Source organism: Dermacentor andersoni, chromosome 11 (genome assembly GCF_023375885.2).
Source record: "Dermacentor andersoni chromosome 11, qqDerAnde1_hic_scaffold, whole genome shotgun sequence".
Lineage (NCBI taxonomy): Eukaryota > Metazoa > Arthropoda > Arachnida > Ixodida > Ixodidae > Dermacentor > Dermacentor andersoni.
In genome coordinates, this window is record NC_092824.1 from 61,390,433 (window position 1) to 61,413,339 (window position 22,907).

At 44.6% G+C, this 22,907-nt stretch overlaps 1 protein-coding gene across 1 annotated transcript in view; it reads right to left on the reverse strand.

Moving 5' to 3' along the window:
- LOC126517525 (ubiquitin carboxyl-terminal hydrolase 24-like) overlaps positions 1–22,907 on the reverse strand; it is a 116,135-nt gene that overhangs the window by 22,339 nt on the left and 70,889 nt on the right. Inside the window, exons 35-49 of the mRNA XM_072285197.1 lie at positions 22,145–22,227; positions 20,453–21,029; positions 18,331–18,594; positions 16,797–16,935; positions 16,098–16,217; positions 14,971–15,167; positions 14,432–14,571; positions 13,386–13,536; positions 10,870–11,113; positions 9,730–9,833; positions 6,453–6,563; positions 4,874–4,967; positions 3,201–3,320; positions 1,257–1,352; positions 283–394 (exon numbers count right to left, since the gene is read on the reverse strand). Coding sequence (XP_072141298.1) covers positions 283–394; positions 1,257–1,352; positions 3,201–3,320; positions 4,874–4,967; positions 6,453–6,563; positions 9,730–9,833; positions 10,870–11,113; positions 13,386–13,536; positions 14,432–14,571; positions 14,971–15,167; positions 16,098–16,217; positions 16,797–16,935; positions 18,331–18,594; positions 20,453–21,029; positions 22,145–22,227 — 2,552 coding nt within the window. The remainder of the gene's footprint in view (positions 1–282; positions 395–1,256; positions 1,353–3,200; positions 3,321–4,873; positions 4,968–6,452; positions 6,564–9,729; positions 9,834–10,869; positions 11,114–13,385; positions 13,537–14,431; positions 14,572–14,970; positions 15,168–16,097; positions 16,218–16,796; positions 16,936–18,330; positions 18,595–20,452; positions 21,030–22,144; positions 22,228–22,907) is intronic.

The window sequence follows — 22,907 nt, forward strand, 5'->3', positions numbered from 1 at the left end:
ACAGTGCATGCAAAAAGAAAATGAGATCTTGGGGAAAAAAAAGAAAGAAGAATCCCTCACCATGGTAAGCTTTATCTGTTTCAGTGTGCTTTACTGCCTTAGTGAAGGCCTTTGTGGCCTTCACTAAGCCTTTGTAATGAAGTAATCCATATAACAATGGACATCATGGGTCCCACTCACTTTGTTATAAAGGCACTTGACTGGATAAGATAAGCAAGAAAACTAAGGTTCGGCACAAGCAAACAAAGTTCAGTGCTCTGGGGTTGAAGAATTGGTTCGTACCGCAGGTGTGAAGGCAGGTCAGGTCACAGGCAAGGATCAGGTGGATCAGTGTGCTGTGCAGGTAGCCAAACTCGTGGATCTGCGTGTGGCTCCAGCGTCGAGTGAAGGACTCCTGCAAACAAACAAACAAACAAACAAACAAGAAAAAAAGTCAGCGTTGGTTTCTGAACATGCAGCAACTGACTCCACACTCTTTGCTGCCGTTTCATTAATAACTGGCCCTCTGTTGTAGCACGTGGTAGCTCCATAGCAAGGTCCAAATAATTAAGTGAGTTCAAGATAGCAGAGAAGGAAAAATTGTTCAGCTACTGTATTATTTCCGTCCATTTAACCACAGAAATGTTCCCAGAGCATAACTATAGTACATTCTGGACGTCCAGACCCATTTGTAACACATACAATTTCTTTATTTTGCTTCAAAATAAGCATGCCTGTTACAAAATATTATGGTGGTGAGAAATTGAAGTACCAACAAGAGCAACAGTAGAAGAGAAAAAATGTTACTGCAGTGAGACAATAATGTTGTTAGAGGAATAAGCAGCCTTTTACAGTGCTTTTAGTTTCTTTAAACAGATACTGAAGCGGCGTAGATTCTAGGTGTGACGGTCTCGCATTCGCCCAAACGCAGAAGAGAAAAGCAGGAAAATAAGCCAAATTTCACGCTCGGTGGCATAAACTTTTTCTTATCTTCCAGTTGCTAGTCAGATAGTTAAAGCTTCCTTTTCCCCAGCCGAAAGCCAAAAGTAATGTGAATGAGAATGTGGGACCTTTTCCACAAACACACATAATTGCACGCGTTTTGACTCTTGCCCATCATCACCACAGAAAGTTGTCTGCGAGCACAGGTGAACATAGTCCACAGTAACACAGCAGTAATTTTTAGACTTGTAAGATAAATACACAGCCCACTGCTCATTTGAGGGGGGGGGGAAAGAAAAAAAAGGAGAAAGAAGGAAGACTATGCGTGAGCACACCTCTGAATCCATGTTGGCCCCGAGAGGTCCAAGTAGAAATGCCATCAGCTTCTCGAAGGCCCCCAGCTTGAACAGGTGCTGGCATGCCTTGGCACCCTGCAGAAAACAGAGACCGGATGCTGCTACAACGACAGGGCTAAGCTGAGTCGAAGTTCTGGGGATACTTCTTGCATATGTTCACCTTTCCTACAACAACTCTCACACCTCCTTATGTTAGACTACCCCATATGACACACACTGGATGATGGAAGCCAGAGCGGTAGTTGGCAAGCTATCACAAGAGATTGCACCTACACTCGTATGCTAGCCGTACCTAACAGCATGGACAGTTATGGCCTGAGAGGAAGCTTTGGGTGTACATAGGATGACCATGCCCTCAGTGGTGCGCTTAGCAGTACTAACCCTGGAAGGCTTGCCGTTCAGCTTGGGGACATAGCATCAGTGAACATATGACACTGATGACACGAAAGCATGTGTGCACTTTGGTTTGCGGATCTACACCTGCAAAAGGCATTTCAAAAATTCAACGCGTCTGCGGGCTGCACAAGACGGGATGTGCGCTCAGGGGCATGTGCAGGCTCGGACATCTGCACCCGTCAGACATGAATGCTCACGCTGGCATGCATCACCATGCATTTCGAGTCTTTCGACTGATGGAGACCAATCAGAGCATGCAGCTGCTTGAGTGTCTCGCCGGCAAGGGGGTTCACTGGGGCGATGCGGCGACCTATTGCAGCAGCTACACACCTACAGCAGGGTGCAGACGAGCTTTGTCCTTCAAGAGCTAAAACTGTGTCATGTGAGGAAGCACTTTATTTTGTTTACACTGATTTGACGACTCCCAAAAAGAAAGTAAACACCTTTAAAGGCTTGACAGGCATTTATAAGAGCCATCAATGAAGCTCTGTATGAAACGACGTCTGCAATGCATCTAGCCATAGTAAGTGCGTGCTGGCATGCATCCTTACTAGACGCTAACCCCCATTCCTTGTAAGGCATAGCAAGCACGTAGGCATGTAGAAGCAAGAGAGCGTGCGCTGGCAAGCATACATGTAGAATGGGCTTTATGCCTCAGGGTAGGGCCTGAGAAAACATCTCCTCGCCACTCCTGCTTGGTCATTTGAACTTGCTTCATTACTCAGTGCAGTCTCATCGAAAAACCAATCCTTGTATTATGGCTAGCTGGTGCTGCACAACAATCACTGACAATGACAACACGTTTCTTTAGCAACCCAAGCTTCAAAGGTAAACAAGGGAATGACGCCCACTGAACTGTCTCAACTTGTAGAGCAGAAGCAGTGCTGTGGAGTGATCACCGACAATAACCTTTGTGTTTTCATGCATATCACCAAGCGGTGATGTCATATGAGCAGGGTATAAAAAGACCAAATGCACATTCTTTGAAATAACAAATTAAATAAACACAAACTTTCTTCTGTTGTTCAAATGGTGCATGGCTAGTGACATATCAGCAGGCACTAATGTTTCCAAAAGTAATAAACTTCTTTTCTTGTATGTTTGCACTGAGTATTCGATTCATCATCCTGGACTGTCCAAAACTGTCAGAGGAGCTTCATTGCAAACACTCGCAGGATAAAACCAGAGCATTGGGCAGTCCTGGGCAATGCAGGACAACAAATCAAAGACATACTACATACAAGCCTCAATATTATGAATATGAGCATAATGAGATATCACATATAATGAAGTGAATCCAAAGGTTTTGCACTAATATCAGTGTGAAAATATGACATGCTTATTAATGAAAAATGAATAACCAAGGTAATCTTATGTCAGATGCGACTGCATTATAACAAAGTTCGACAGTACTGTGCTGTTATTTCATTTTTTCCTAAAGGCTTATCATTAACCAAACCATTTCACTGTGCACATTGCTACACTGGCTTGTTCAGACAAACAAAGTTAACATTCATTTCTGCTCACAAGTTGCGCATAGTTGCTTAGCAGGCCAAAGTACTGTGATGAGTGCCAGCAGTTGTCGGCCACATCCTGGTCCAGCAGGTTGATCAGGCAGGCGCCCACCACGTCCAGGTCAAGACAACTCTGCACATGACATGAACAAAAATTGTTACTCAAAACTGTCAGGCTTTGAGAACACTTGCTGGCACAAGTTTCCTTTTCCCTTTGTTTACGCTGAGATGACTAACATTGCAAAGTAGCAGCATGGAGTGCGGGGCACTGAGGGTAAGCACTAATGGCAGCAGAAACAACAGAAGTTGTACATGAAAAAGGTAAAAAGCCTGTCACATTTACAGCATGGGGCATAACAAAGTACAGTAGAAAGGAACACACAACAGACATTGAACTGTGAAATCAATATTTATGGGAAAAGATAATGTACCTTCCAGCTGTACACACTGAAATGAGTGACATACAACAGGAAGCCAATGTGTAAAGCTAAACATAAAACCTAAAGTAGAACCTCATTCATACATCTTTAAAAAAAGGGCGAGAAAAAACGTACGAACCAGGCAAACATACGTTCAGAAGTAATGACAAAAATTTGACAGACTCAACTATTGTTTACATCTACATAATGCGAAGCGCTGCGCGGATCGTTGCGGCACGAGACACGTTTCGTTGTCTTTCTATTGTGTGGTGTTTAAAGAGAGCGACGGGAAACTGAAACAAAATTGAGCTGGTGGGCAACGCTGGATGCCACCGAAGTCAAACATCATGCCCACATCATGCCGCCTACAGCAGGGAACAGCGGCAAATTTGGATTATCACCTACAAAAAGTGTGCAGTACGCTTCTAATGGCACTATGCGCCATGCGCTGTAAAATAGACAAGTGAAGATGCTTATCGCAATAGGTCCGGCGGCGATAGGGGGACATTTGCAGAGATTTGCTGGCACCGGAATAAGAAACTCTGCGTGCCGTTATTTTGACGTGAGACGGGCGGAGTGTTCTCGATCGCGTACGCCTCACGCCTTTTCTTGTTCACGTGGGATCGGCTGGAAAACGTGTGCGATCGCAGTCTGCAGGAGGCAAGAGTGGTGCATTTTGGTTATCACCTATTAAAAGCATGCGCTATGCTTCCAACGGCATCACACGCTGTGAAACAGATAGGCGAAGATGCTTATCGTAATACGCTTGGTGGTGGTAGCTGTGAATGCAGCTTGCAATGACCCTGGAGAAGATTTGATGGTACCGAAATCAAAAACTGAGTGTGAGCTGGCATTTTCACGTGAGATGAGCGGGTGAGTATTGTGGTGAAGCTGCCGCATTGGGCAGCTATATACTGCCCTTGATTGTGGGCACCTCGTGAATTTTCTTGCTTACGTGGGATCTAGTGGCCCGAAAGCGTATCATACAATCGCAGTGTGGTGATGTACTATACATCGGTGCCGAAAAATTTTGTTTTCCGGGAACGTACGAACTGGTAGAAAATAAACGTAACTCTATTAGGTCATTTTTGTGTCCTCGATAGCGAACGCTGGCGCCGGGAAAACGTACGCGATGGGAACGTACCAATGAAGTTCTACTATACTCATCCAAATTGCTCAACATAAATTTCCTGATTTTAGGTGCCAATGCACAACTACAATAAAAGGACTGCACAACCGTTTCAGCTACCAAGCTTAGTGCACTCACCCCTTCAAGCTTGTGGCAAAAGACCAACGCCTTCTCCAGGATCTGGGCAAATGTGTGCCTAACTTCTTTATTGAGGCACTCCAGAAGGTATAGCCTGAATGGGTGACAAGAGTGTGACAAGGACACTGTGTGATAATGTGTGACAAAGACACATTCTTCGGTAAACCAGAAAGACACATTCTGTAAGTAATTATGCAGCACAGCTACCATTATGTGACTGGCATTGAAGATTTTAAGCGTAGAGTGCTTCAATTGGCCACCTGTAACACTTTTCAGCAAAGCTAGGGCACATCTTGCATACACTGAAGTATGCCATGTGACGAATACTCTACTGTCAGAGTGCATTGCACTCGTGAATAGAGTCATCTGAAAGCAAACGCTTGCTCACTACACAAGTACCTATCCAGGGTTTCCTACAAAAGTACCTGGAGCGAAATGTGGCGTCACCTTCAATGCTGCCGAAAAGCAATGGGAATGATGGGACGTGGATGATTTGGCTTGTCTTGAAGTTTGCCTGGACCTTGCACAGTGTTCCAGTGCAAACTAACCCACTGTGACCGCTGAACAACGGCTGCCAGATGCGTCTTCAAAGTGACTTGGCTCACCAAGAAAGGTTGCAATCTAAAGCTGCCTTTGTCCAGCATTCCCATGCATGCTTTGACACTGAAGCACGCACTTTTCCTTGTAGGTGATTTCTGTAAACTCTATGCCCATTCGCCTAGTCTTTTACTTCTCGCACATTGGAAGCCAGGAGTTTCCACCAGTATGGATGACAATCTCCATAGTACAAGAGATCAGGCCTTACCCATTCTGTTTGCGTACATAGCCAAGTCATTCATTGATTGATGGGTTGTCACATCCTAAGCTGGTGTAAAACGCTCTGGATTTAGTTCTGACCACCTAGAGTCCCTTTAACACACACATAATGCTCGAAACAAGAGTGTTTTTTTGCTTTCTATCCCCGTTGAATTATAGCTACTGCAGCCAGCAATAAGACGTACACTTAGGAATCGAACCCAAGACTTCATGCTCGGCAGCAGATCCCGACCGCCTAAGCCACCGTGATGGGTTTAAGTGGGGTTACTATCATCATATTGTCGAATCTGCCAAGTTGTCCTCTCTGATTTCCTTAAAATTCCAACATGGTGGAATACGAGTCCCCAAAATAGCACCCCAGGAGGTCAGCCGGCAAGAGTGGGCTCCAGGGATGGACCACGATAATGTAATTGTAGCGCCATTGTCATTGGCACCCATTATCATCATGCACCGTAATCACCGCCACGAGTCTTGGCAGCTCGAGTCGCAAGCCACTAGCTTGAAATGAACACGCTTTCATTCTTGGCTAAGCTGGACGCCGTAGCCGCCGCTCCACTTGCTGCTCTGTCTTTCCGAAACAATGTAGGGACAATAGCACGCTGCAAAGGCTGCCGCCACATTGTCTTACATAATGGATCTGATGAACTAAGAGGTTGCAAGACTGGCATTCTCAACTACTCGAGCGCTTCTGGTGGGGAAATGGGTTGAAGCTTCTGGGCAGGACAATTTAAGCATACAACAGAAACGAGTTGACTATACTTACTTGACTACACTTTGACCAGCATTGGCAATGTACTTGAGGAGCCATGATGCAGCAGCCTCGCTCAACGACATGATGGTCTCGATGCACTTGACCCACTCGCCAACCACAGAGCTGACGGTTGCAAACAGAAAAAAACGTTGGCAAAATGTTCGAAGAACAAAAAGCCATATTGCTTAGTCCTTTTACACATCCTCAATATAATATGAACAGAAGAGTGCCTTGAGTTATAAATGACTTTACCACAACCAACGAGTTGCTGCTATGTTAAGAAGCTACTAATACAGAACAGTCATCGATGGCACCATCATAAAGTAGCAAAGGGCAGTTTACTTGATACATTTTTTTATCTTCACATATCAAACCAGCCTCGACATATAAATCACACACTTGCAAATACTTGCAAAAGAGAAAAAATGAAGTATCAGAGCATATAAGTGACAGACAGACGCACACAAATAAAAGTTAATATGTGTGCAAAGCAATTCTGCACAATTACATCATCTTCACAAATCTGACACAAATAATCATTTTTTAATACAGTCAAACCCGGCTATATCGAACTCGCAAAAAAATGCCTATCAGTTCGATATAGAGCATAATTCGATATAAGCCTGCTAAATAATTGGATGTCATAAAAGCACATACCATTTATAAAATCACTTTATTAACGAAACTAGCTTAGTTTGGCATAAATTAGTCCTGCATTTTCTTCTGCTTGGGCAATTTCGCAGCCTGCGACGCACGCACTTCCCCACGTTGTCTAAGGAGTCGGAGCAGCTGAGGCCGCAACCTTCCGCATTCGCGCAGAAGCGCCGGACTAATGCGAGTGCACCAATCACTTCGGAGGATATGGGCAAAGGACCGTAGTTGCTTTCCTCAATGTGCCTGCTGTCATTTGTGCTCGGTACGATGTTGGCGATGTAGTCTTCGTTTCCGGGCTCTACCGTGGTCGCGACACCATCATCTGCACTCACAAACTCGTCCACCGTTGATTCGAATGTCCCGGAAATTTTGTCAGCTAGCTCCAAACTTCGGCAACACCGGCAACGGCTTCGTCGCATTCATCAGAATTTACAGTCCTCACCGAGCACGCGGAAACCGGCACGTATGAAGAACCCCTCGTACACGGCCGTGCGTATGCGTCGGGCGCCATGGGCACCGGGTTGCGAGTCTGGCCACTTTAGCCCTAATCGTGCCGAGAGTGCTCCTCGGAATCTTGCACGCTGCGGGGACATCCAAATTTTCATCGCGTTCGACGCAATTTATGATTTCGAGCTTCACGACGAAATGTGAATTCTGCCGCTTCATCACGGCAACACTGCGGGAGAAGGCCCACAAGGTGCAAACGCGATAAACCAGAGAAGCAGCCAGACAACTCGCACTTTCGCCATCTTGCACGAAAAGAGCACAAGAGCTTCTGATTGGCTGTCTGAGCAAGCGCTGTAGGCGGGCCAGGATCATCTTTTGCTGGGGAGTGTCGCTAGATAGTGATCTAAAGAAAGGAAGGACGCTTGATTCTGCAACCCGTGTGGGAGCACGGCAAAGCGTCGTCAGGGGAGAGGGGTGGCAAGTGAAAGATGATAGAAAAAGAGGGAGGATGGTGGCCTAATAGACCTCACTATGCGCGACACGGGGAGTGTCGACGGCTCGCCCGAACAGCCCGCGATAGCGCGGTCACGGTAGGGAGAGCGGTTGGATGGAGCCGCGCTGCCGGCTTTCCCCGCTACCGCGAGGGAAAGCCAACCTCTGGGGGCACTTTCCCGCCGCTTGACGTTCGATATATCGGGAGTCACTGCAATATTTGTTTGATGTAAGCGTAATTTTTGCTATATATACTCGTTGTAACTATACCGTGACCAGAAATTGTTCGATATAGTCGGGTTCGACTGTATTTGGGAACAACTTCCACACTCGGAAAGCATCCCGCATTATATCTGGAACCACGGCCTTCATTTAAAGCAAAATTTTCTGAATTTCACACTTTAAGCTATGCTAAGCTCAACCACTGGGCAAGATTACGTGTGCAGTGGTTCGCAGCACATAAACAAGCAGCAAACTTGCAAAAGAAAACATTAGAAGCAACGCACCGTTTCTTTTTTTTAGATCACAGTGACTTTGCTGTTGCGGATTTCACATGCTTATCAAGGCAAGTAACCCTACGGCATCCTTTCACCATCAAAAGACTCTCAACAGAAGATTCAGAGGCCGACCAGCAGCGTAACTTTTTCACAAACATAATTTATTTTTCATAAGTATTCATGAAACATACGTAAAATTGTAAAATGAGCTTGAATTAGTGCACATTGTGAAAAAATTCAGGAGAGCTGCCAGGTATGAATACGACACAATTAATAGAAAACCTTTACGGGTAACTTCCACATTGGAAAATCAGCTTGCCTCATTCTGAAATTATGTTCTTCATATAAAGTGAAATACTCCAAATTTTATGTTTTCAACTGTACCGGATGATGACGTAGAATGCGGTTGGCTTGTTCATTATTCAATAAATGCTGTTTTCATTTCGTGAACACTGTCCTCGCTTTTTTGTTCGGCTATATTCGAGGTAAGCTTCTTTTTTTTCCCTGGCTTCGGAATTTCGGGGGTTGGCTTAGAATTGGCGCTGGCCTAGATTCAAGTAAATACAATGTTTATTAATGATATGCTCACAAACATTTCTAAAAAATGAAATGAGGAAATTTAAATAAAAATTAGGACTTGTGCTAATTATTTGTTTTAATTGTGATAATTAGTGTTCTTAGACAACCCTTAGGCACCTTTGCCATTTTATTTGCAATTTTATTGAAAACACCTCTAGTGAACATTACATCCAATTTATTAAAAAGGTCTTGAATCTCTGCATCATCAAAAAACCACAAGCCTTTTCAGCCATTCCGCCATGTGGGAAAACCAGAGGTGCGAGCAAGCCCGACAGTCAATAAGCTTTGTCATGCCATCTGTTGCACAAAAACAAAATCTACCATAAAATTTTAGTTTAGCCAACTTCTCCAAAAATGGCGCAACCAGTCCAAGGATGCTTTATGTTCACGAATTATCTGTGCTCCTTTATCTTCTGTACCTTTCTTGAAATGCACGAAGAAAAACTTAATAAATCATATCAAGCCAAACTCTCGGGCAGGAGCAGGGGTGTGCACAAGCACCCAGACAAGTGGTATACTTGGGCATGGCACTTCAAGGGTTAGAAAAATGCCGACTAGTTTGACAGGTGGACCCCGTAAATGTAGAACATGCAGATCGTTCTTTGCCTTATGTGTCATACCTGTCCTTCTTCTTGTACTTGAGATAGGTGTTGAGGAAGAAGTTCACCGCTAGGTTGAGGCTCTGCACCATGAGCTGCTCATAGTCTGGGTGGCGCATGTTGTCCTGAAAAAGGCAGGCGGTTGAAACCTTTACCAAGAACACTCAACTCACTCGGGCCCTGTGTGCTTTTCCAGCTAGTCTATGTTCCGGGCAAAACACAGCTGGTAATTACAGCTGTTGTAAATGAATTGTTAAGTGTAAACATCTTTGACACATATCTGTCTGGCTGGGTGGGAAACATTAGAGGTGAAAACTGCTCCAGCCAAACGTAAGAAAGACCCAACATTTTGGAACCAGTTCGGTCCCATCATCGCGGGGTGAATAGAGCGGCCAAAGAAGCAGCGCCCTTTAGGATTCTGCCTTCTTTGTGTTGCTGATTCATCCTCTCTGTAGCATCGCTACGGCCATGGTAATACCAAGGGAGAAGCATCCCCAACAACTGGTTTATTTTGCCGCGAGTGTTCTGAATGCGCCACGACTTGAAGAGTCTTCTTCACATATCATCCACAATAAAAACGATGGCACGGAATCAAAATGTACGCGCTGCTACAAAATCACGGCCCATGTCTCGACCACTGTCATGCTGTCGCTACAGATAGACGAAAGTAGTCAATGCACGCACTGAATCTTCACAGGTGACTACTAAATCAACTAGGCTTTGCTAGTTTTGGTTTCAAGGATGTGCCAACGACATGGCTAACAAATATGCTGGTGACATATCAAAACAAAAATATCCGTATTTTTGCTCGACTTGGTGGCCAAATTATTAGCACATGGTCGTGCAGTCGAAGTCCGAATTATCGCATGGTGTGCTGTAACGTGTCTGAAATTTTCGTCACTTTTATACATTACTACTACTATGAGGCTAGCAGCGGTGACACGGAGCTGTCCTAATAATCAAGCATGTCTGAATTATCAGTCAGTAACTGTGTGTCATCACAGTGTACACTAAACACCTTCAAGACAGCAAAGGCCTTCATGGCTTATTTCACAGTTCAACAAGGACAAAGAAACCTTCCGGGAATTAAAGTCGCAGTACAGGGACTGCAGTGTTGTTTCTGCTACTTGACAAACTATCACAATGATATGGTATACCTACCAGGTTGATGGAGGTAAGGGCAGCCACAAAGTCGAAGTAGTGCGTGTTGTAGACATCCCGGTTGCGGGCAAACAGGAGGTTCTGCTCGCGTACCTGCTGCCCAATGTGTGGGGGCATGTGAGACGGGAACCAGCCTTGTCGCTCCCCGTGGTCCACTAGCCGGGTCAGCTGACTCAGGCTGTCTCCGCGCTGACGGGCCGTGCCAGCCGCCGCCGATGCACTGGGCGTGCGACGTACTGCTGACCTGTGGACATGACAGAAGTCTTTACTTTATGTAATTAATAAACAAGTGACAATGAAAAAAAAAAAGCCCCAGACACTCTGTTGCCAATCATTTCTGGTCATGCAAATTGGTGTTCCCCGCGCCTGCTTGTGCCTCCACTGTCGCCTTGGTAAGCTGATGCCAAGGGGTCCTGATAAAGTCGTGTCAGGTGAAATGTCCCAATAATGGCGTGAGAAGTAACCGTGGACATATACCACCTCGTTTTGAGTCATTTCGTTGGGCCAAAATTTTGAAGGCTGTCCCAGTGGTTGAGATTTTTCATCAATGTTTCGACGGCGAGCAGAGGGACATCCGTGCACAACATGCTTTTCACATGCTGATGAAAATTTGCACTGACAAGGAGTGATCTTGCATCCTCTTGTAATTTAGAAACACCCCTACTCCGTTTGAACGTCAGGTGCCGATCAGTGTGAAAGAATGTGCTTTCAGGTAATGTGTGCAATCTACAGAGAAAGGAGCAACTTGATAAATAACATTATTTATTTATGAGCTCATTGGCATGTCTTTGCCTCCTGGCTTTTCACTGCCAATAGCTGCCCCAGACAGTGTAAGACACCGAGCCACTCCAGAGCGCATATGTGTAGTGCAACTGACACTACGATGTAAGAGGGCAACACATGTGCACATGAACACACGCATGCACAGACACATACACAGAATCATGTTTATGTTGGTCCTGTGTCCTGGAGTCAGTTGAACTGTGGCTAAGCTCTGGAGTGTGACATACAGCCAATGTGCAGCCGTAGTTATCCAAGCTACTGCGTGCTCAAGCTGACCGGAGAGGCAACACAAAGCATTGCAGTTATGATGGTTTATGACGGTAGAGTATCTTGAATCAGTTTAACACTTTAGCAGTTTGGCCATGTGCAGGAATATTGCTTCCTTCCATTCATGTTTCTTCTAGGTGCCCTGCTAGTTCGGACCAAAGAAAGGCAGCACAATATCATGAGCATGGTATTAATCAGGCCTTGTCTCCACACAAATGTAGCAATCGTTTACAGGCTCCACAATCTGTTCACTAATAAAAAGTCTAGCCTAGGGAAATGGTAATTTGAGGCGTTCCTCTCCGTTTCCGATCCCACAAGGAAAATAACAAAATTGCTATCAGGGTTTGTAAGAACATTCAACTCAAAATTCAAGGATGTTTCAAGGATTTCAAGGATGTTAATAGCCAACATTCAAGGAGGGGGAAACAAACATTATTCACACACATAGACAAAAAAATAGTGAAATCTAATTCCTAGCTGCAATTTCTTGCAGCTAAGAAGCTGCGGAGTTGGACACGAGTTTGAAGATCCTCAGATGGCTTTTTAATTTGACTTTCCCATTGTAATGATGTCGATCACCTTCTAGCATGATGGTTAGTGGTGTCCGGCTGCAACCAAAAATACTCGATGCATTAGACGCAAATGGCTGAAACTTGCTTTCTGTTACGCCCTTTTAAAGCCCAGGGCCTCAAAATAGAGCCATGATGGTTGCGGTGTGAACAAATGAGCAAAACAACAAAAATGGTACAGCTTGATCACTCGATCAAGTTTTGTCTAGCTCCACCATAGCAATGGTAACTTAAGGGGCAATGGAAGCTATCTTCGTTATTTTGTGAACTAACTTGATGAAATTTGGAATGTGAATGCAATTTACTGTGCTGTTATCCAATCTGAAATCTGTTCATAGTCATCCGCTGCAGCTTTTGATTTGCAACAATTGGCATCCTCTAATTATCATGCCTCAATTATTAATTACCACAGCGCCTTAAATCGATCATTCTATTGCTACGTGTCCCTTAAGCAATCCTGCCATTGGTGGCTGTGGATCTCACGCATTGCATCGCTTCGCACAATTCTCAAAAGAAAATATCAAGGATAGATAGATAGGTCCAGTTCATGGCATGGCTTCGATGCAGAGGGTTATGTACTTTTAACGCTTCAAAGTCACCCCCAACCCCAGTTTTCATAGGAAATTGGGGAGCACATTCATCTTCAAGAAGTTCTAAGGGCCCTTAAATGTAATTTTCCCAATTCAAGATTATTCAAGGAATTCAAGGTCTATGAAACCTGCAGTACATTATACTGACAAAGATCATTCTACAGAGTCACAGAAATGAATGCAGAGATACATTTGCGCTTGGACATGATAATACTTTTTTCTAATCACACATTCAGTGCAGCTACAGCTTGCATGGCAGTTCCAACTACAACTAGAGATGGAGTATAAAATCATCTGTGCTACGCACTTGACTGGAGTCGTGTCCTTGGGGTCCCTGCGAAACGAAAATCGGCCGGGCGTCTTGTGGGGTGTGCGAGGCGTTCGCGAGTCCTCTTGCTTTTCATAGAAGAGCAAGTAGGCATTCCAGTGACGCTGCCGTGTCTCAGGATAACATGAGGCTAGCAGTAGAAAAAAAAAAAGAAAGATATAAAAAAGGACAACAGGCAACACGTGTAGTGCAGCTCACAACTAAGGAGCACATCCTTGAATTAATCATCATTGCCACCATCACAAGCTTATTTGACGTCCACTGCAGAGCAAAGACCTCTCCCAGCAATCTCCAATTACATGTCCTATTTTAGCCGACTATTTTCTTCCTGAAAATTTGCCACTGTCTTCAGGGTGACTAATTCTCTGCAAATTCTAACAGATCCCCAGTTACGCCCTCTACACGTTACAATGATGCTCAGCTCCATTTCTTAATATTGACTAGATCACAAGCTACCCCTACCCCCTGTTGGCTCTCAGATTCACACCACTGTCTTCCATTTTATATTTTTCATTTCATTCCTTATTGTGCAGTCCTTGGCTTCCTTATCTTTTTTCAACCAACAAGTTTCAGACCTACTGGTAACTATGGCCAGAGTGCATTGATTGCACACATTGCACTAATAACAGAATGCTGCAATTCACTATTTCAATCAATCAATCAATCAATCAATCAATCAATCAATCAATCAATCAATCAATCAATCAATCAATCAATCAATCAATCAATCAAATATTTATTTGACCTTGTGGGCTAGACTGGGCCTTTGCCCCCTACCCCAGATATGGATAGTCTTAAAAAAGCACAACTAAAACAACTGGCAGCAGTGCTAAACGTACAAAGAAGAGGGGTAGTACAAAAGGAAAACTGCTGACAGGTCTACAGATATTGAATGCAAAAAACACAAAAATTAATAGCAACATAGCACGACAAAACAAATCTGAGATATGAGAAGTGCCTCCTGCATCCTTGATTTGGACACTGTACAAAACCAGCTAGACTTAGGCGGTGACAGCAGTACTCACCCGAGTCCGAAACCTTGGCCTTGTATGTGCCGCCAAAGCACTCAGTCTCGAGTGTCGAGTCGTTCAAGTCAAACTGTTCCACCGTCGTGTCGTTGAACTTGTACCAGGTGTTCTTGCGAGCCACATACCTTGGGTCACTCCTAGGATGTACCAAAGAAGAGAATGGATGTGTTCACCACCAAAACTCCGCTGTGTTGCAGACGAAAATGTGAACCAGAGAGTCTTTCTAGTAGACACTGCCATTTCTTTAACTGCACAACAAATGTTATCCTTTAATCAACTCAGTGGAAACTTACAGTCTCTCTTATTTCATTATTTTGCAATAATTAATTTAATTAGTAGGCTCCAAATCCGAAAGCAACTGATCGACTATGGGGCAGAACGCCATAGCCACTGAGCCGCCGTTCCGAGGCATTGGCATTCTTCAAAGATTGCGGTACACTTGTGCTAATGAGGCTTGAATGCAGCTTGCATGTGCTTAAATGTGCATTGCTCAAAAATAAGCATGAAGGAAAACAGAGTGAGCACAATTTGCTCACCTGCGCTCCCGGATGTACGAGTAGTAGTGACCAGCACTGGCCTGACCGTTGTGCACCACGACCCCGGCCAGGTCGTACACTGCTGGCGGGGGCCGCCTGAACACTTCGTCCAGGGGGTCACCTCCACCTGCCGAGCGGCCTTCCTGCTCCATGACCCCGTGGAGGGTGTAGGGGGACATGTCCAGGGACCACGGGAACTGCACCATGAAGAGTTCGATAGCAGGGTGTCCAAAGAAGTTTGCACAGACCAGAATGGAGGTACTACTACACAGGAAAAGCATGCTTTAGATTCCGCAAGTAGAAGGGGGAGGGCGGGACTGAGTAGCTTGGATTTTTTTTGTTACAACCAAATGAACTAGCAAACAATGAAGCCAAGGAAAGCATAGGGTAAATTAACTGTGGTTTTAATGTAGAAATAACTAGGAAAAGGAAAGTGGACAGAAGGACAACTATCCGCCAGCAGGGGCCGAATCCATATTTTCCGCTACTTCAATTCTTGTCTTCAATTCGGCCAATCTGTTTTCTCTTCTCTTCAGGTTTTGACAACATGCGTATTCATAGTCTTTGCTTTCATTTACCATTTGCACCACTTACTCTACTACACTTGCCATAAAAATAAGCTGATGATAATGATGACTATAAACTAACAGACACTGATACAGCTCGTTTTCTTCAAACCTCCCCGACCCTCTTTTTTATTGCTCCTTTTTTCCAATTTACAAATTGTGTACCTGCTTAGTTCCTGCTTCCTGGAGAACCTAGGCTGGATTAACAGGATTAAAAATGACTGCTCACACGTGTAAGTCCTTTCCATTCAGTAGTAACCCTACCCATGCCCTCACTATCATAACTAACCCCCTCTCCTCCCTTTAAACACTTTTGGCTTCCCTTACCTTACTTTCCTCTTCCTCACCCATTGAGAGTAGGAGAGAGTGAGCAATGTGTACATGAAAACGTTGCTAAGGAAAGTGGTTGCTGCCCTGACGAAGACAAGTCGACTTGTCGAAACGTTGGCTCCAGCAACATTCTTTGTTCGACTACTGTTGATCAGCATACAAGAAAGGGTAACACGAGAAACATAAAGCCTATAAGACACCATAAAGAGCTGAAATAAGGACTATACACACCTTGAAGTGGTAGTCAAACTTGACAGCCCGGTTAGCCTCCCAATCGAAGCCGAACCGTTTCAGTTGGATGACCAGCACCTGGGGCAACCGCTTGATGCATGTCCGCTTGACCGTGTTGCGCTGCTCACGAGATTGCCAGTTAAGGAAAAAGAGAAAACATAGCCAAAGCTTGCCGTTAATGGGTATTTGACTGAACATTCTTAAAAATGTTTATTCTTCAAGTTATGGTGCTGAAAACTGCTAGATATACGTAATTCTATGTGCTCATTTCGAATATAAGGCCCATTTTTGTTACTTTGTTCTAATTTTATAAAAGAGTCTTTTATTTATTGTTTCATTTATTTTATAATAAATTTTATTTATTATTCCGGAAATATTTTCTGCTATCTTCTGCATTATCAAGAAATCCAGTAAGGCCAACCTTACTGCTCTGTCTACACTAGAACTACATTTGCCATGAATATTTGGCCGAAGGCATCTGCTTGTACGGAAACGGAGTCACACTAGCACTTCATGTTTGGAATTCGAAGTCATTGCTCCTCTAGGCTACAAAAGCGAACAAACCGTGAAACACTCATGGCATCATCCTCCTCTTTCCTTACAAAACATACATACTGCAAAAATGAGCTTGCACTCATTGCTCTTGGACAGAATATGCCAGACCAAGGTCTGCGCCACTCAACAGGCCCCAATGCTCACCTTCTGGCCGCACTTCTCGCACAGGTAGGCGTTGTCCCCCTCGAGGAGCTCGCCCTTGACAAACTGGTCCAGGGACTCCTTTAGGCTTTGGCTCTTCACCGGCAAATTGAGGGCCAGGAAGGTCTCCTCACGTTCATACCTGGTTGAGATACATTGCAAATCAATTTTATTTTATGAAAGACATGCACAACTTAAAGGCGCACTCACTCTGTCAAATCACTCTGAATTCTTTTACTAGCTTACGACTAGCAGCTGGTGGCTGAGGATGACTATACATGCGACTGCGATCTGTGACCAGTCAGTCGCATACACAGACACAAAATTCTACTCGCCAGTGACCTATGCTTGACTATATGCAATAGTGTTTACGATAATTGCCAAATTGTAGAAGAAACACTGGGCAGAGGCTTACTAGAAATGCAACTCAGGGACTTGTCCATGTTCAAAAACTAAGACACTGCGTACTGCATTATGCAAACATGCCATACAACATGTGGGATTTGCCCCAAACTTATAATGTATTACTTTCACATTTTCTAATAAACAGTTCCTGTAGAAAGGCTTTTCTACGGTGACACCACATAGCACTTTTTCAAGAAGCAACTATGATACATGGTGAGAAGACACACAAAGAAATGAGACGTAGTTAGTACAGAATCCTGGGCAGTCTTGGTTGACCTGTGAAGTCATGTGTTTCAAGAAACAGAACTGCAAAACCAAACAATGAGCAAGTGGTATAAAAGAGGCACCGTGGTTTGCCACACAATAGACCAAAATTGGTGTATGTGTCTCGCAACTAAACACACACACGCACACACATACACACACATACACACAAGTGCTGCTTTCAACAATGACTTAGAAGCCTGATCGTGGGTTTCCATAACCAAGACAAATACCAAGCATGTGCAAATTAAAAGCCAGCAAGAGAAGTGAATTTTTCCTTCGTAAAGGTAGCGAAGAAGTGCTAACGCACTCTTGGCCAAACTTATCCATTGTAGCAGACTCAATGATTAACCTGGTCACTTCATCTTAATGTCTGTACACAACAAAGCGATCATGAAACAGAGGTGAGCAAGCAGGCTTAAGGAATGGTACATTTCTTGCTTACAGTCACCTAAGCTCGTTAGAATATTTGCCGATTTTTGATGTTTTGTTTATAAGAATTTCTTTATATCACTGCTTTTTGTGTAAATAGGTATTTTTCTTGCTGCTGTGGATAACTGCTACCACCCTGTACGCTTTGAAGTGTTTTGTTCTTCATGTCTTCCACCCCACTGTAATGCCACGTGGTGCTGTGGTTATGATGTAAATAAATAAATTAATAAATAAATAAATAAATAAATAAATCCACTATACAACCTTTACACAACTTTTCATTGCAACTATGAGGTTCTACATTCGAGAATGTTCGCATGTGCGGCAAGCATGACATGACTTGACCCAGCGTGCATCGCCATCAATCAGGAAGACGAGGTTCAATTCCGCAACCCGCACCGGTGTGAGACAGCCCAACCCCAAGGACATCCCCTACCTGTGGGGGCACCCCTGGCATATCTTCTGGTCGGAGAAGGTTCCCTCGTAGAAAGGCTTGAACACGGGGTCGCAGCCAATCTTGAGGAGGTACTCGTCCACCTGGTCCAGCAGGTGGTTGAAGAACTCGAAGGCATCCTGCTGCTCCCGCACATTGACCGGCGCGCCCCACAGCCGGAAACACTGCCAGAACTGCTCCGGCACGTGGTACTCCATCTGGGACTCGAGCAGGTGGCCAAACACCGACTGCGTCTGGAACAGCAGGCTGCACCCAGCAGCACACGACACCCACATTGTCAGGGCAGTTAAGAGAAAATAACATACACCCATACATTACCCGTATATCAAGGCAGTTAAAAAAAAAAGTTTGGCTCTTTCACATGACTGTGTAATAGCATTTTGAAACTTCAGTAGGCAGCACTGCTACAGAGTGCACAATGATATAATGAATGAGAACCAGCGCTACTTCTTTGAAACACGGTGCGCATGCCATGGCGTGGTGCCAGTCATCCTGGGCAATGTGTATGCAGTGATATTTGCCAGCAAAGCGTACTCTCCTTTTGTATGAGGGCCCGTGCAGTGAGCTGCCATTGCACCCACACAGCTCGCAGTGCACGAGAGCAATGTACACCTTATTGAACCAACAGGGCAACAGCTGGCTGCTTTCATTTCAGCAAAGACGCCTGATGCAAATTACTGGCCATGCTCAAGGAGACAACAGCAGAGAGCGGCGGTCAGTTCAGGTAATTGCCCATTAAAGGCGTTAAAAGCATGCACTATGTTGTTGGCGGCAGGGGTGAAATGAAGTGAAACTAATTGTTAATGAGCAGAATTGATTGGTGCCTGATGGGGTTATACACTGATTGCAGTTGAACCTTGTTACAATGAACATCGTGAAAATTGCAAAAAGAATTTGGCATAGCCAAAATTGCTTACATAAGATTGTCCCTGCTGTCCCTCATTTTGTTTACATGATAGGTTGTAAATACAGTTAAACTTTGATATAACAAACATTTTTATAATTAAATTCCCGATATAATGAGGTATTCAACTTTTTACAACTTCTTGTCCGTATTACACCCTGCATTTAGAAACTCAATATAACGAGGATTATTTATACACGATTCCAATGTAATGAAATTTCACTGTCAGCACGAAAGAATACCGAGACAATAAATGAAAAATTCTGCATACATTGCATATTCTGCATATTGCAAATTCTGCACAGTGACGACGCAAGAAAAGTACTGCAGGTGGCAGTGCCAGTTGCGCTGATGAAGTTCTGATCCTTATAATCATTATTGCGTTTTAGCACCTTATCCATCCACGTCGAACAATTATGAACTGTGACCAACGTACTCGGGCGGCGGCATCGCCGTGTGTACTGTGCCTTGAAAGCGATTTACGATGCCGACAAAGAGTGCCGACTGCTGATAGGTACCCACGCTGTGTTCTCACCACTTACTTAGCGTTGAAGAGAGACACGCAGGCCCATACCTTGAAAGCGATCTGTGAAAGTGGCTGAGTGCAGCGTGTGGTGAGAGCTTCATAAGCGCTGTGTTCTTGCTGCTTTGTTGGCGTTGAAGCGAAAGACAGTACGAAAGTGAATTCGCTCGCTGCTGCGGGTGCTATCTTGTAAGTGGTCGTCTTTAGGGACAGAGGGACGAACAGTTTCTCGTTGGGTAAGCATAGAAATGCTTCCACGTTTAAAAAAAAATGCGTGGAAATATAAACTTTAGGAGACCGGCCACCATTGTACCACATGATTCCTGCTAAAATTGGCGCGCACGTTAGATTTCTACATTGTATTGGAGCTTTAATGTCATTTCTATGTTAGTTTACTAGTTTGGATACATAGAAGGTGGGCACATGCTTCATTCGGGGAGACGTTAGAATCTGGCAAATACTGCAGATGAATCAGCATTTCGGTGTTTTTTCAGCATCTTGTTTAATTCGAACTGCCAGATTATTCTATCAGTTTGACTGGTGCTTTCTGGGTCGAATTAATGGAAGTTGACTGTGCAAAGAAAAGTTGTTACAACTTCAATGCTTCAATGCATCATTAGCGATCGCATCTGCTGCAGCGAGTTGTGTCACAGCTAGAGGACGCTGCCTCAACTGACCTTTCTTCCTCAACTTTGTCTGAATCGATGGCAAGCACTGCCTCCTGAAGCCCTGGTTGCATAAACAGCTGCTGCAGCACAGAGTTCATGTAGCAGGTGGCACCGGCATTCTTCAGACCCACATAGCCGCTCTCGGCACGGCCTGCTATCAGCGGCTCATACTCGAACTCCTTGACCAGCTCCGACTTGAGCCGGTGGTGCTTGTCCACGAGCCACTGGACGATCCTCTCCAGGTTGGTAGAGCAGCATCGGGCGAGTTCAACGAGGACACTGAAGGCGGCGGTGCGAGGCTCAGCCACCGCACACTTGGACTTGATGGAGGGCTCTGGCGTGTCGTCCTTGGCGCTCTTCTCGATGAGGCTCGAGGCCGGGAACAAGTACGACTCGAGAAGGGTGAGCACAAGGCTCTTGCCGACATCGGACTTATGCTCGTCGCCATTGCAGGCGACCAGCGTGCGGACGAGGTGGAAGTGGCCCGTCATAAGTGTGGCGTCCATGTTGCGGTCGTGCGGGCTATCGGACGGCGAGAAACTGTGCAGCCAGGCGATCTCGTCTTCGAGCATCTGTGCGATGTCCACTGGCGCATCACCTGCGAGGGTTAATGAGATTCTGCTCGAGTCTCGTCGGCACTGCAACATCACATTGTGCACTGTTAGCTACAAAGGTCCAACAGCTAGCACAGGGTGTGTGACAGCTGCAAGCTTGCGTTAATGGCTGCTGCCGCAGTTCAGTAGTAGAGTCGCTGCCTCTGTCACGTGAGAAAACTTTCAAGAGAGGACAGGTGGGGGAGATTTGAATAGACAGATGGTGTCGCTGGTTCCGTTTTAATTAAAGGTGCGTGAAATACAAAATTTTCTAACATGAATACGAATCCTTAGCATTGAATATTGAATAATGATATGCACATACATTTATTAGCAAGTTGGTTTATCTTAACATGTCGGAACATTGCAATTATGTTGTCATTGGCAAAAAATCAAACTAGTAAGCTGTTACACGAAAAGATGATATATTTGGCTCATGTTAGCTTTGGAAAATTTAATAGAGGTTTCTGCTAGCTGTCTGTTCTCACCAACCTGTGCCTTACTATACCACATCAATTTCTCGTAAATTTGCTGTCAAGCAATAAGCTAAGGAATGGGGGTGGAACCTGCAAGAGAGTGCACCTGTTTGCAAGCCCGTGCCCCTTGCTACTGAAAGGCTGGCTTTCCTGCACAACTTAGTTGTCCAGTGGCTAAGTTTGTTTTACATGCGAAATTTCGCCAGCAGCATGAAATTATTGCAAAATTCAGCACAAAATCAGACACACTTTCTTAGATTAGATATAAACGCTAAAAACCATGTTTGTTCCCGCACAGCCAGCAATACATTCGATTTGTTTTGAATATTCGGATGCAATCGTATAACCAAAAATTTTAAAATACTAGTTTTCGAATCAAATATGCCTATTAAAAATGCCATATTCGATAATATTTGAAATTTTTGAATATTCGCACGCCCCTAATCTTAATCTGTGTTACATTTAGTATTTAAACTTGAGAACAATAAATAAAGTAAAGAAATAATGTTGGGATAAACCTTATACAAATTTAGAACCCATCACTTTCTCCTCAAACTGCTTATTTAAGAGCAAAGGAGAACAGTTGAAAGTTACGAAATACATTGCGCATGAGTAACAGCAAATAATGGCACAAAAGATTAGTAACGACTTGCCTTTGGAGTCAGCCAGGAGGCGGCAGGCAAGGTCAAAGTACTCGACGCACTGCCCAAGTAACCTGCAGGAGTCGCAGCCCCATTATGTGCATGAATAAAAAGGCTGCACGAAAAATCCAATGAGATGCAGCTTCGAACAATTACAAAATAATGTATATCCAGCTTTCAGAAGCACACTCAAGGACACTGCAGGGACATGTAGTGTAAATGGCACTATATGCAAGTGTAGTGCATGCAAGGCAGTCGGCACTACTTTTGCTGTAGTAACAGAAACTTTATCTTGTGATTCTGCTATGGCGGGTAGGGACGCTCGACTCTCTCATGTCCCCCTATGTTTTTCCCCGCATCTCTCACTTCTCTTGGAGTCCGGCTTCCCTGCATAGCACACATGCAGTGGAAGGAGGCTCGTAGTTACAAGATAGGACAAGTGTTCCTATGCTAGCAACATCTGATGGTGCGTGGAGAGTTGGGTACAAGGCAAACTCGCTTCCTCCTCTTTGGCTTGGTGATAGCATTATGCATAGACCAACCGCACACACGCTTTTTGGTTCGCTCTGAAGGCCCGACTCATGGAGGGCTTCTTGATCCAACTAGAATGTGCCTCCGTTTGCGAGACTGCACCCGTGAACGACTCAGGCATAGGTGTCCAGCGTGAGGTAAAACACTGCTCGCTACATATTCTTGCACTGTGCGTCGCACCTTCTCGATCCATACATTCCATTTCTTGCGTGTAGTTTGGCTT